Raw genomic sequence first — 12,960 nt, 5'->3', positions numbered from 1 at the left:
GTGTGTGTGTGTGTGTGTGTGTGTGTGTGTGTACTCATGTGTGGTGGGATCTGTCGGTCTCAAAGGTGTTTGACCGGCGGTCATCGTCCTCCCTCAGGCCCCCATGGGGGCCTCCATGGTGTGTGTGTGTGTGTGTGTGTGTGTGACTCATGTGTGGTGGGTTGTTCCGGTCTCCCAGGTGTTTGACGGGGCGGTGATCGTCCTCTCTCTGGCCCCCATGGTGGCCTCCACGGTGGCCAACGGCCCCAGCAGCCCCTGGGACGCCATCGGCCTCATCATCACCCTGCGCATCTGGAGGGCCAAGAGGATCATCGACGGTGAGGCCCCGGGGGGGACGGGGGGGGGACGACGACTGTCCTTGACTGTCGGCTGATAGATCAGGATTGGTGGGCTCGCTCTGGGCGGTTTCCTTTCCCTCTCATCATGCTGATCGCATGCTTTGGCTCGCGGGTGTAAACGGCACCGCGTTGCCTCCCCCTTGTGGAGGCGGATTACGCCCACACAGGCTGCTTCGTCTTACATTAAGAATATTATTTACATGTACTATTTATGACACCCCTCCAAAAGAGTTATGGTGTACAACAGGAGGGATACAATTCAAGTTGTCCGTCAACCATATGAATAAACGATGAATACACAAGTAACAATCAATCTCAAGCTCTCTGTAAAAGAGTCTTTTTACACCCTCCCCTATAAAAAACACTTGATTGGTGCTTGAGAATACCACGACCAAACAACCTGTTAGGTCGTGGTATACACTCGGATTAACTTCTGTGTGTTGTACATGATTATAAAGTGTAAACTTGCAAAAGCAGAAGTAAAACTGTCCAGACGTATGTGGGTCAGTGGCACATCAGTGGAGACATGCCTACTGCTCACCCCTGCTCACTGAGGCGTCCCCGTCCCTGTGGTGCAGCCTTCGTCCTGCAGGTGAAGGTGGAGATGGAGCTGGAGGTGCAGCAGTACGAGAAGGCCAAGGCGGTACGAGAGGAGCAGCTGGACCGCCTCACCCAGATCTGTCAGGAGCAGGCGGTACGTCCCCATCCTGACCCCACCCCTAACCCTGGCCCTGACCCTGACCTTAACCCCTCAACCTAACCCTGGCCCTAACCTTAACCCTGACCCTCACCCTGACCTTAACCAATCACCATGACCCTCACTCTTATCCTGACCCTGACCCGAACCCTAAGAACCTCTGAACCCTAGGGCCTTTGCACCCTAAACCCCTTCTGTATTACACTGCCAGGTTGAGAAACGCCCCTGGGATCGATCTCATTGAGGTAGATTTCTGTGTCACTAATCATATTCATAAGTATGTCAACAGTAAAAATGAAATGTGGAGAGCTGGGACATACTAGATATACCAGTCTATACTGGTGTGAAAGGGGTCAACATAGATGGGAGCATTTGTTTTCACCTGATGAATAGGATCCTGTTATTTATGTGGCTGAATGTGTTTCGTACTGGTGTTTGGTTCTCATGATTCAACCTACATACGATAATACAATGCTTTGAATGTAAAATATACTACTATAACTACAAACTAGCACTACTCACAAAAGTGTGAACAAAGATAAGGGTCTTTGGTATTTGATGTGAACAATTATACAGCACATGAGGTGTAATGATATCGTTTCGCCAGAGGAGGGAAGTAGAGCGCTAATAAACAGATCTGCATGGAGTAGGCAGCCCTCTAGGTCTAATTTATAAAACATTTAAACAAATGTACAGCATAGTATAAACAATGACTAAAAAAGCTCACTGACAGATATAAAGACTGACAGTTTAAAATAGATAATGGAGTAAGATGCCGGGGGAACGTTATAGAAAGATGGATGAAGCTATCATCAATGACCTGTGTTCATAAGCTCTTATTTCATCTTCATTTTGGGGGTTTTGGAAAATAACATTAATACAATCAAGTCATATCCAACGAGTACAGTCCTGAATAACAGTAAGAGCACTGTGGTTTCCGGAGGCCCCCCTAACCCCCTCGTGACACCTGTGTCCCCCAGTTTGAGATCAGGCAGCTGCGGGCCCACCTGGCCCAGCAGGACCTGGACCTGGCCGCCGAGCGGGACGCCGCCATGCAGCTGCATCACGTGTGGAACAAACCCAACAGCACCTTCCAGGAGGTGGACGGCCTGCAGGCCCCGGGGCCCTCAGAGCCCCGCCGGCAGGCCCACCCCCGGGGGCCCAGCGGAGCCGCAGGTAACGGCGTATTCCCTCAAGGTCCCCACAATGTCAGGATTTCAGGAGGTGTGTGTGTGTGTAAAGACGTTATAAATCATTAGTCAAACAAAGAATGACTGGGATATTGTGCGATCTTTCAGCACTAAACCAGACAAACAAAATGAAGGAGGATGATAAAAGAAGGGCGACTGGGACGTGTAGCTCTGCAGGAGAGATGATACCTGAACATATAAGTAATCCACCACCTGTGAACGAGAGCGAACGAATCAAACCCTTGGATACAGGGGCGATGGCTCCATACACACCAGTTCTTATCCGACGGTGCATCTCTTCCGTCATCCGTCTTATCGGCCGTAGATCGGCCGACCGTGCCGCTTTATTAATGGTGGACATCACCGCACGCCAGCGCCCTGACGCCGCTCGAGCTCCCCTCAAAACCCCCGTCTGTGAATTTCAATAAAACCCTTCCAGCGGAACGAGGTGATGGACTGAGCCGCTCTCGCTCCGCGGCGGAGCCTCATAACTCACAGCACTACCGGCCACACAGCAGCTGTCATTTCTGACCATGCCTGGGCTGGAAAACACTGCAGCTATGTCCTTTATCAAAACTATAAATCACAGCGCTGCTGGTACGTACGTGTGTGTGTGTGTGTGTGTGTGTGTGTGTGTGTGTGTGTGTGTGTGTGTGTGTGTGTGTGTGTGTGTGTGTGTGTGTGTGTGTGTGTGTGTGTGTGTGTGTGCGTGTGCCTGCAGACTGTGCTTTAAGCAGGCCACGTTCCTCAGTAAACCCCTGTGTTGTTAATCACCGGGAGATGTTGTCCGTTACGACCGGGGAAGACGCTAGGCCTCCGCTCAGGACGTTGGTTCAGGATGAATATTTCAGAGCGGCGGAGCACTAAATGAAAAGAAGTCCGTCTGGTATTCTTCCTGAGGGTCTTTGAAGGGCCAGCACTTAGACACACACTTGGACTGACTGAGGATCAGCCATAAAAACAGAACCCCTTCTCTGACCGCCAAAGAGGTTCAGGTGCACTGGTGGGCTTTACGCTGTCCAAACACACCCCACCTCCTCAATCATTCAACACAAAGCCTGTGGTATTAATCACCGGCTGAATGCCGAATACACAACGGTGTTTCTGTTCCTGAGACGGAGAACCAACTGATGTTTTTGTACCGTTCATTGTTGTCTTTAGACCACATCGTTCAGGACGACATGAACAACTACATCAGCCAGTACTACAGCGAGCCCAGCAGCGGTAAGAGCCATGGAGGTCCCCCTTCTCAGACACATTCTCCCCCTCATCCCCCCCGCCTCTCTCTAACGCCCCCTGCTGTTCTGCCCCCCCCAGACATGGGGATCCCCGACCCGGCGCGGGTCATCACCACGGCGGCCATCGACGTGCACCTGCCCAACAACCCCAGCCAGATGCCCTCGTCCCTGGTGAGCGCCGACGGCCTGCCCTCCGCCTGCCACCTGCAGCGCACCAGCAGCTGCGTGAGCGACGCGTCCGCCGCCACCTTCTCCAGCTTCAGCGGGCGCCACCACAGCCTGAGCAGCCACACGCTGGGCGGCTCCGTCACCGACTGCAGCTCCACGGTGCGCGAGGCCTCCACCTCCACCGACGACTACAGCGGCCAGCGCTGCTACCCGCCGCCCTACAGCAGCCCCCTGGCGCTGGGCCCCGACCCCGCGCCGCCCAGGGGCCCCGCCAACGTGGCCACGGTCCAGGAGCTGCTGTCCTCGCTGTCGGACACCTCCAGCATGGCGCCCAAGGGCCTGGACCCCGTCAACCTGAAGCCGCCCAGCCCCGCGGGCTCGGGCCTGACCAGCCCGGAGCTGGAGCACCGGCTGAACCTGTACAACAAGAGGAACCAGGAGCTGCGGCCCGCCTTCTGCACCAAGCCCCTCATCCACCTGCAGAGCAGCGAGCCGCTGCTGGAGGAGAAGTACCGCATGATGGAGCAGGGCGACGGCCCCATCGGCCAGCTGGCCGAGGCGTAGGTCAGGGCACGGAGGGGGGAGGAGCTAGGGGGACCCGACTCACTCTTGGACATTGAAGAATCGTTACTGGACTGCAGAGGGGGTGTTGATCCGAATAGGTTGTCATTCTTCCTGCTGTTATGAAGGACCTTCTCCATTCGGTGGTTGAGACTCACTGGACGTCCTCGTCCGAACAGCACAACAGCAGGGCACAGCCCAACAAACCCGGTTAGATTAAAGTTAGAGTACAGGGATTTACACGCGACTGTTGTGAACTTGTTGCTCAAAGAAACCAGCAATTGGGTTTTCATCCCTAAACGGTGTGGACGTCGGATGGGGCCAGAGACGTTCCCCAGTGCATCCTTTCAGGGACCGGAGACATGGACTCATGAGATCATGTCCGCTCGCTCTATAACTGGTCAGTCCTCGCTAAAGACGCGTCCTCTTCGATGCTAGCGCTGCAGGGTAGATTTGACTACCTTGAGCTAAGATTTAAACATCTTTTCTTACGTCTTTCTATATTACAACGCTAACCTTTATAACTCGAACATATTGGTTTAAAAAAGACAAATATGACAGAAAAATAATTAGAATACAGATTGAAGGGATTGAGATAAGAATCCAGTTAGGTGGCGTGAAGACTGAGAGCCCAGATGAGACAGAAGATAATCTTTGCTTGTTTGTTTCATATCAACTGAAAAGCCTAATTTGTTCTTAAGCGGTACCTACCCTAACAAACTCATCTCATGATCGTTCTCCCATTCCTGCGGTCCGACTCGTTTTAAACTGTAAATACCTCCAGCCGACCGTCTCCACCACGGCGTCATCATACATGCCATGGCTTGATAGAAGAGTGTTAAACTGTCACGCAGAGGGCAACATATTATAGCATGAACTTTTGAGATTTGCTTTTAGATATTGCGAACCTAATCCTGTTTATTGTAAAAGACCACAGGCATTTTGTATCATTATCATGGAGAGGAACCACTGCGGCCGGATACTGAATAAAATGAAAACATGGCAAGTCAGTTGCACTTTGTCAGTTTAATACAATATAATATTAGTTTGTTTCAGACGTATAGAACCTCTACATCAGCACACAGGAAATGGCACTCTGGTATCATGTGATGGGAGAAGAATCAAGCTCTCCCATCAGTTGCCGTTAGAAAATTAAAATTATAAAAACAACTTTCTGCTGGCATCGCAGCGAGCTGAGCTTCATCGGATCCATGCGTTGGGCGGCGCATCAGGCTCAGGCGGGAAACAACGACCCCTGGTGGCCACAGTGTGAACCGTCTTTTGTGTTGAAAACGAAGAGTTTGGTGATCCACTTCACTTGCGGAGTGCAGCAGTCATCTCAGGGACGGCCTGATAAGAAAAACATAATGGATATTACGTTTAAGAACCTGAATATTATTAAGAAAGCTAGAAATTGTGATCTCCAGCTATTGTCTTATGCATCAATCAATCAGCATTGTTTTCAACAAGAAAATAAAAATCTAAGCAGAAGAAAATGTACTGGTCATTCAGGGTGTCCACAGTGCAAAGGTGTACTTTAGTAAACAATCAATGCAACAATATTGCATTGATTGCAATATTGTTGCAATCAATGCAAACAATGAAGACCGTCCGCCAGGAACATTCAAATATCAAAACTGAAGGTACACCCGCTACTCCCGCTCTGAATTATAGCGATCTAAAGTTGGGCAGCAGCACTCAGATCCATCATTTGGTCTATACATTTCTACAAAACATAGGAATAACAAACGGTCCCTGCCAAAAAAAAACAAAAACCACCCTGCCAAAATACCAACGCCGCAACACAGAACCATCTGAGAATTCGTCTTTGGAAACTGTTCGGAAAGGGGAAGGCACAAAAAGAATAACTTGGCAGGTGATTGGATGAACCATCTGTCCATCACTGGCCGTGGCTATCAATCTCACTTAGATCCTCATAGGACGCTGATTGGATAACTTGAAGCCGGACAAGATGGATTCTCGCAGGATTGTTATCTCAAGAATCAAGCTGCCTTGCATTGGAAGCCCTAAACACAGGGCTATGTTGGGGCCGGAGTTACTAACTTTAGTTAGTAGCCTAACTAAAATGCAATTAAACCGTATACGTTTAAAAATACCGTACATCCCGCTAGCTCTACAATAATTAAAAGCAAGTAAAAAACTTGGATGTAACTAACGGACTGAATATATACAGGTTAAACCAATCGAGATATGTACTCAAATAAAACTCTAACCAAGCCAACTATTTTAGATTTTGCAGGCATCCCCCATCTAAGCCGTATTCATGACAATTGGACCCCGATTTAAACCGATTTAAATGAAAAGCAAACTGAAAAAAAACATATCATCCGCCACCAGTCAGACCCCGGTATCCATTTCCAGCGGCAGGAAAAGGAGAGAGCCCATCCATTTTAAAGCGGTTACCCGAGGAGTGCTCACCTGTAAGGTGATCGCGTGGCTGCTCACAGCTCCACCGCCGCTAGCTATTATTACCAATAACTGAGTTTAGCCGGACACCTGGGTCCATCGTGCACTATTGAGGGGCTAAATAAAACATGACCAGGGGCCGGAACACACCGATACATACACACGCTGGTCTGAGGCCTCTCTCAACGACCCCCTCCCCGTCTCAGACATCCCATTGGTCCACCTAGAGCCCCCCCCCTACCAGAGAGCAGCTAGGCAGCAGGATCAATGGTAAGTGGCGGCTGCTGCATGTGACCCTGGAAAGTTTCTACTCTGCACCTTGCTATGGATTATTTCTCCAGGAGGGAGGCCAGACAGACGATGGATTGATTTTTGCTCCGTTGTATCGACGCGCGTCGGCCACAACTCACCCTCTCATTAATTCAGGAAGTTAATAATTCAGCGGCTGCACATTTGCATTAGAGAGGGCAATAATGCGGCCGTGCAAAATTTAGCAAGGAAATTGTTTTATGAGTACGTACGCGCACTCGGCCCCTGTGTGTGGGTCCGATCACTAGGGTGATTAAACAGAGTGCCAGGAAACATGTTAAGTGTTAACAGCTGAGAGCAGCGTGTAAAGCCTTTACAGACAGGCTCCCTGCAGAGAGGAGAGGAGGTGGGAGCGATCTCACCTTGAAGAGGTCCGCCACCAGGCCGAAGTCGCTCACCAGGAAGATGGGGGCTTCTGGGTCCTTGTTGATGGCAACAATAGTCTGAAAATAAATATATAGAATAATGTCAATGAATAGAACCGACCAGAAAACTATAAATACTACTTTAAACCCTAACCCTAAAAACCAATAAAACTAAATGACGAGGAAGATTAATCCCAAGCCGTCAGTCTGAGGTGATCCTTAAGCATCAGAGCTTGAACCTCAAACACTGTCCAACAACAACAACCACCACAACAACAACAACCCCACCTTGCTGTCCTTCATCCCGGCCAGATGTTGGATGGCGCCTGAGATTCCCACAGCGATGTAGAGTTCCTGGGAATGGTCAAATAAAACAGAATAAAACAGAGTAAAAGTAGCCCGCTTGAGCCCAACAGGTGAAGGCTGAGTTCAGTAACAGTCGCCCCGCCTGATGGTACAAACAACGCCCGTTGATGAGGAGCCGTTGTGGGGCCCCTCTCTCCATCTCTTCTAGTCCCTCAGGGACGGCTCTCTGCTTAATGCACCGCCATATCAATATTTCAGAGGGCCTCAAAAAGAACACGCCATCCATTTGTCAGCACAAAACGACCAGGGCTGTAATACTGAGTGCTCCATGGCTGAACACAGACTGAATTTGATTGGCAGAGGCCAATTGAACTGTAACAAAAACACCAGGTTGGCAAGAGGAGGGCCGGCCTCTGCATGCAGATTGGTTGAATCTCTGAAGTATTATCATGGCATTAGGATTGAGGAACCGGTCCTTTTTCTGAGTGGACCGCCGTCAGGGCGTGGAGGTGGGCCCATGAAAAGAGTCCCCAAGCAGCTTTGTCTACACTGAGGAGTAGTGACCAACCATCTCAAAAGAATATGTCAAGTGAAACAGAGGCCTGTCTGATTTGACGTTGCCCCCCTCTGTGATAATAAATGGCACCGGAATTTGTCTTAAATATCAGATCAGAAAAACCTTTAACTAAAAAGGAATGGCTTCGCAACTCCAAAAAAACGAAATTGAATTGAGCACATAAGGGCAGGACACAAGAAGCTGGTCAAAACATTTGAGTACAATGTGATTGAGACAGGCGGGCTGAGTCTGGGAGTGCAGACACCAGAGCAGCAGACCTTAATGGATCAGCTAAATCACTTAGGGCGCGTAATGCGCCATCCACTGCGCTTTATTGGCGCTAATGTGTGGGTAATCGCAGCTGTGGTATCAGAGAGGAATCAGATAATGGAGAGATAACCTTTTTAGAAACACTGGGAAATCCGTCACGACCGGAGCACACTTCGGAAACAACCCAGAGTGGAAAGACGGCGTTTTAGAACAAAAGTAACCGAAGGATGGTGGATTTTGTTTGCACGTTTTATGAAATTCGCATCTCATTTCTCAAGGACCAGTTACAGATTGTGCATTGAGGTTACACATGTCCACATATTTATATTTAAACTCCAAAACATTCTGCCATTATCGCTTAAGAATGTGTTCATTTCTTTCCCTCTCATTATTCCAGCTGCGTTTGTGTCTGATGAGGTCAAAACTAAACCCTGTGACTAGTAGTGGTCAAAGACGAAGAAAGGCAGAGGCTGGGAGGGTCTGATGTACCAAGACTGTCCATCTTCCACCAAATGATTACGCATGTTTAAACCATCTATGCTTTACCGTACTTCAAAAATGTCAAAATTGAGCCGGCCAACAATTTTCCCAGAAGATCAATTAGTACCACTGTGCTGTGGCTCAACCACGACAGATCACAGGTTAATGGGAGGCCACTGGGAGGCCACTGGGAGGCCACTGGGAGACCGGAGACGAAGGGGTACAGGGTTCATAATGGGGAAAGTAACACTTACTGGTGCTACGATCTTGCCGGTCTGTCCCACCTGCATGTCATTTGGAACATACCCAGCATCCACTGCTGCTCTGGACGCCCCCACTGGAAACACAATACACAATATCACTATACATGCATACACTACAATACACAATCCAATACATACTACTACCACACAATATCACAGTATATCCAAACACACAATTTGAGCTCCAACCACACAATACGAGCCCCAACCACACGGTACAGGAACACACACATCACGTGTATCTAACCTGCAGCGTTCATGGTCTCAGCGAGGTCGTAGAGCAGCTGGAAGTTCTCCCCACTCTTCAAGCCCCTCCCTGGAAACAAACAAACGTCTCAGGTCTGATGGAACAAACTACTGTTTGGTTTAGATTACACACAAAAGCAGAGAGAAATGTAACGAAAGGTAAAAACACACAAACAAACCGGCTGAGGGGTTGACTGATAAATCTAATTGTTTCTAAGTCTTTGTTTTTAAAATTGGTTGACACTATTTATATGTAATGATATAATAATAAATAAATCATTGCAATATTCAACAATGATATTGCATTTTTTTTACACACACACGCAAGCAGGGTGAATTGTGTTCCTACCTCCTGACACCACCAACTTAGGGGACACACACACACACACACACACACACACACACACACACACACACTGGGAGTGCTCCTACCTCCTGACACCACCACCTTAGCGCCGGCCAGCTCCGGGCGGTCACTCTTGCTCAGGTTCTGCTCCAGCCACTCAGAGACCCCGACGGCGGAGGAGGAGGCCACTGCACTCCAAACATCCAGAGGCAAACGACCAATCAAAACGTGGGATTCATTCAAGTTCAACGTTTATAACGCGTCACGTTTGCTTCCTACCGTCTTCTGACGTAGCGCTGCCTCCCTCCGACGCTGCGGGTTCGAACGCCGTCCCTCGGACGGTGAACACCTTCACGGACTCGTTGCACTTCACCGTGCTGAGGGCGTTACCTGGAGCAAACATCACCACCCGTCAACACCACGGTCCAACAAACAGTGACCTACATGGAGAAGTTCACCAGACTACATGGACCGGACCCTGGCGGCCCTCACCCGCATAGATGGTTCTGACAAAGGTGTCTGGGGACTGGATCTCGATGATATCTGAGATGGGGGCCACGTCTAGCTTGGCTGCCACTCTGGGGAGCAGGTTCTACCAGACGGAGGGGAGAGAAGACACCAGATCAGATCAGCGGCATAATATAACAGCTATAGAAACAACAGATTCCTCATTATTAATGGCGGCAGTATTATTTCAAAGAAAGATCAAGGACCCCCTTGAAAGGTTTATTAATTTCAGTATTTTATAAATAGTAATTGCTTACATTTTTTTAAGAAGAAGAATTTCATACTTCATCATAATTAGTGCCTTATAAAACATAATAAACTAGTTCCTAATGTACATAAACATTTACTTAATTAACCCAACTTTAGATTCAATGAACATTTGAATAGAATAATCCAACTGCAGGTCCTAAATCTCCCGCCTCACCTTTCCAAAGGCGGACGCTCCGGCACAGATGTGGGTGAACTTGAACTGCTGCTGGGTGGCCAGAATGATGGGAGTCAACTCCTCTGCGGACACAAAGACAACAGTCAACCACTGACCAACGTTCCCTTTAGCACGTGTACTCTGATGGCAGGTAGGCCGGTGGGAAGCAGCACGTACCGGGCAGCGCCCCTTTGAAGGCGTCATGCTGGGCCACCAGCACTTTATTCACTCCCAGGACCTTGCTGAGCTCTGCCACCACCTGTGTGGGACAACATATGATGTACGTTTTATGACACGGCAGCCTTTGCAGTTACAACCCTAAACATTGTTTTGGTTCCTCTTGGACGAGGCAGGAGAGTGGAGCGGATAGGGGGTTTGACTACCAGGGGAAAGGTACTGGGTCTGATCCCTGGTTTCCACACCCTACCTAGAGGATACCCTGCTCTTTAAAGACAAGTGTCTGAATTCACGGCAAGTGGCTTTGGATATAAACTGGTTCTATATTACTTTATAGTAAATAGTCCGGCTTTCTCGAGAAATGCTCATCGAAGAAACCAAAAAACCGCGAAGTCGATCGGATAAACGGTTGACGAGAAATGGACATATATGCAAACATAACATCCATTAGAGTTCGATACACAGCCAATGATGACCATCGGTAATTGAGAAGGGCTAATTGGATTAGTAGAAAACAACATGAAGGTGGTGAATTGGCAATCGGAGAGAGCAAACATCACTTCAGTCCCACGTCTGGGAACATTAGGATTCCACGTGGGACACCGCAATGGCAGAATAATGATCAGCGACCATTTGCAAACATTAGGATGCACTTAAACAACTCTCTTTACAGCCTGCAGCCAGCATTTTCGACACTGATCGCTCCATAGTAATCTCTAAACACTTGGGGATGGCCATTATCCACAGTTGCAGATGCAGGATTTAAATACTTTGTTAAGAATATTCTGCTTTAGATTGTTTTATTTCGTGTTTATTTTTTCATTAAATTTTTGTTCAATAAAAAAAAGGTAAAAAAATATACATACAATTTTAAACGGTACTGAACACTGTTAATCAAAATGAACCATGACTAACCTGAACCGTTACACCTAACATTCATGAAGTCTGGTCGATAGCTTGGCAGGCATTGTGGGAATCGTGTCAAACGGTTGACCCTACCTTGGCGCAGTCGGTCCCAGCCACCAGACAGGACACCTCCCCGCCCAGCTTGTTGGCGGCCGTGATGGCGCTGAGCGTGATGGGGGTCAGCTTGTCATTGTTGTGCTCCGCGACCACCAAGGTGCTCTGGAACCTCTGGAGGAACCCAGCCTGTCGGAGGACATCTTGTTAGCATCACAGACGCAATAATGTGGTCATAAATAATAATACACAAGTTATGCGTTTAAGGATATAGTATGACCCAATACATTATATTATACATATTATTCTTCAACAATAATGCAAACAATAATTAGTGTTTTAATGTGGATTGAAAAAATAAGAATAGATTAGGTTTCTAAACATAACACACATATAAATAGTGACTTGACAGCCCAATAAAACAGAATTGAGACGTTAATAAAACCTCGGATAGGTCTGTCAGCCAGGCTTTGAGCAGGCTCAGCTCGGACAGGTTAGAACAGGACGACTCCAGTCTTATCTAAGCGAGGCTCCAGCTCCAGTTATATACGCTGGAGGTCATTCAAGTTACCCAATAAGGGCTATGATCTTCACAATGACACACGGGCGGTAAAAGACTTATGAAACATATATATAGCACCAATACTAGATTGGTTTTATGAAGACTGTTAACGCATGACGTGAAGTTGTGTAACCTCAAAAAATATATTCATAAGACCTTGAGTAGGCCAACACAAATCCTCGACTATTTAGACCATAACACAATATTACTCGTCACAGGAACATTTGATTTATACGCGCCGTAATACTAAAATAAACGGCTTGATTCATTGAGGGACATTGTGTGAATTGAAAGTGTTTAGCCGACTTGCAAACCTCCCCTGTGTGTGGCTTGCTCGCATGATGCTACATACAAATTTACAATGAACGCAGCATTGATAAGATTTATTATTTAACAGCTTCGCTACGCTGTGACATTACTATATATACGATGCGAGTCGGTTACTGTCATACACTTACCAACTGTCTCGTCTTGTTGATAGCCCTGTGCATGGTGAACACAACACCTTCCCTGTTTATGAAAGAGGCAAGTTGTGCTACTAGCAGGCTAAAGGTTGTGGTGCTGAGCTCT

General features: G+C 48.0%; 2 protein-coding genes across 2 annotated transcripts in view; one reads left to right on the top strand and one right to left on the bottom strand.

The window, feature by feature from the left end:
• The window catches only part of tmem266 (transmembrane protein 266), a 23,640-nt gene extending 18,013 nt beyond the window's left edge, over positions 1–5,627 (top strand). Inside the window, exons 7-11 of the mRNA XM_056599267.1 lie at positions 179–317; positions 917–1,032; positions 2,016–2,211; positions 3,387–3,449; positions 3,543–5,627. Coding sequence (XP_056455242.1) covers positions 179–317; positions 917–1,032; positions 2,016–2,211; positions 3,387–3,449; positions 3,543–4,195 — 1,167 coding nt within the window. The 3' untranslated portion in view covers positions 4,196–5,627. The remainder of the gene's footprint in view (positions 1–178; positions 318–916; positions 1,033–2,015; positions 2,212–3,386; positions 3,450–3,542) is intronic.
• etfa (electron transfer flavoprotein subunit alpha) lies at positions 5,171–12,960 on the bottom strand. The gene is made up of 12 exons (XM_056599268.1): positions 12,849–12,960; positions 11,868–12,017; positions 10,869–10,950; positions 10,692–10,774; positions 10,253–10,352; positions 10,040–10,150; positions 9,847–9,948; positions 9,416–9,484; positions 9,160–9,242; positions 7,582–7,647; positions 7,291–7,371; positions 5,171–5,542 (listed from the first exon to the last, which is right to left on the bottom strand). The coding sequence occupies exons 1-12, from the start codon at positions 12,879–12,881 to the stop codon at positions 5,507–5,509; spliced, it is 996 nt and encodes a 331-aa protein (XP_056455243.1). The 5' UTR covers positions 12,882–12,960; the 3' UTR covers positions 5,171–5,506.

Source organism: Gadus chalcogrammus, chromosome 9 (genome assembly GCF_026213295.1).
Source record: "Gadus chalcogrammus isolate NIFS_2021 chromosome 9, NIFS_Gcha_1.0, whole genome shotgun sequence".
Taxonomy (NCBI): Eukaryota; Metazoa; Chordata; class Actinopteri; order Gadiformes; family Gadidae; genus Gadus; species Gadus chalcogrammus.
This window is presented reverse-complemented; position numbering and strand designations above follow the sequence as displayed.

What these genes read in the sequence shown, in the direction of transcription:
- etfa (XM_056599268.1), bottom strand. Translation starts at nt 12,881, where the DNA reads ATGCACAGGGCTATCAACAAGACGAGACAGTTG. An exon ending in TAAGGTGGTGGTGTCAGGAG is followed by an intron (nt 9,485 to 9,846) that starts GTAGGAGCACTC and finishes GTTTGTTTCCAG; the next exon opens with GGAGGGGCTTGAAGAGTGGG. An exon ending in CCGGCAAGATCGTAGCACCA is followed by an intron (nt 7,648 to 9,159) that starts GTAAGTGTTACT and finishes GACCATTCCCAG; the next exon opens with GAACTCTACATCGCTGTGGG.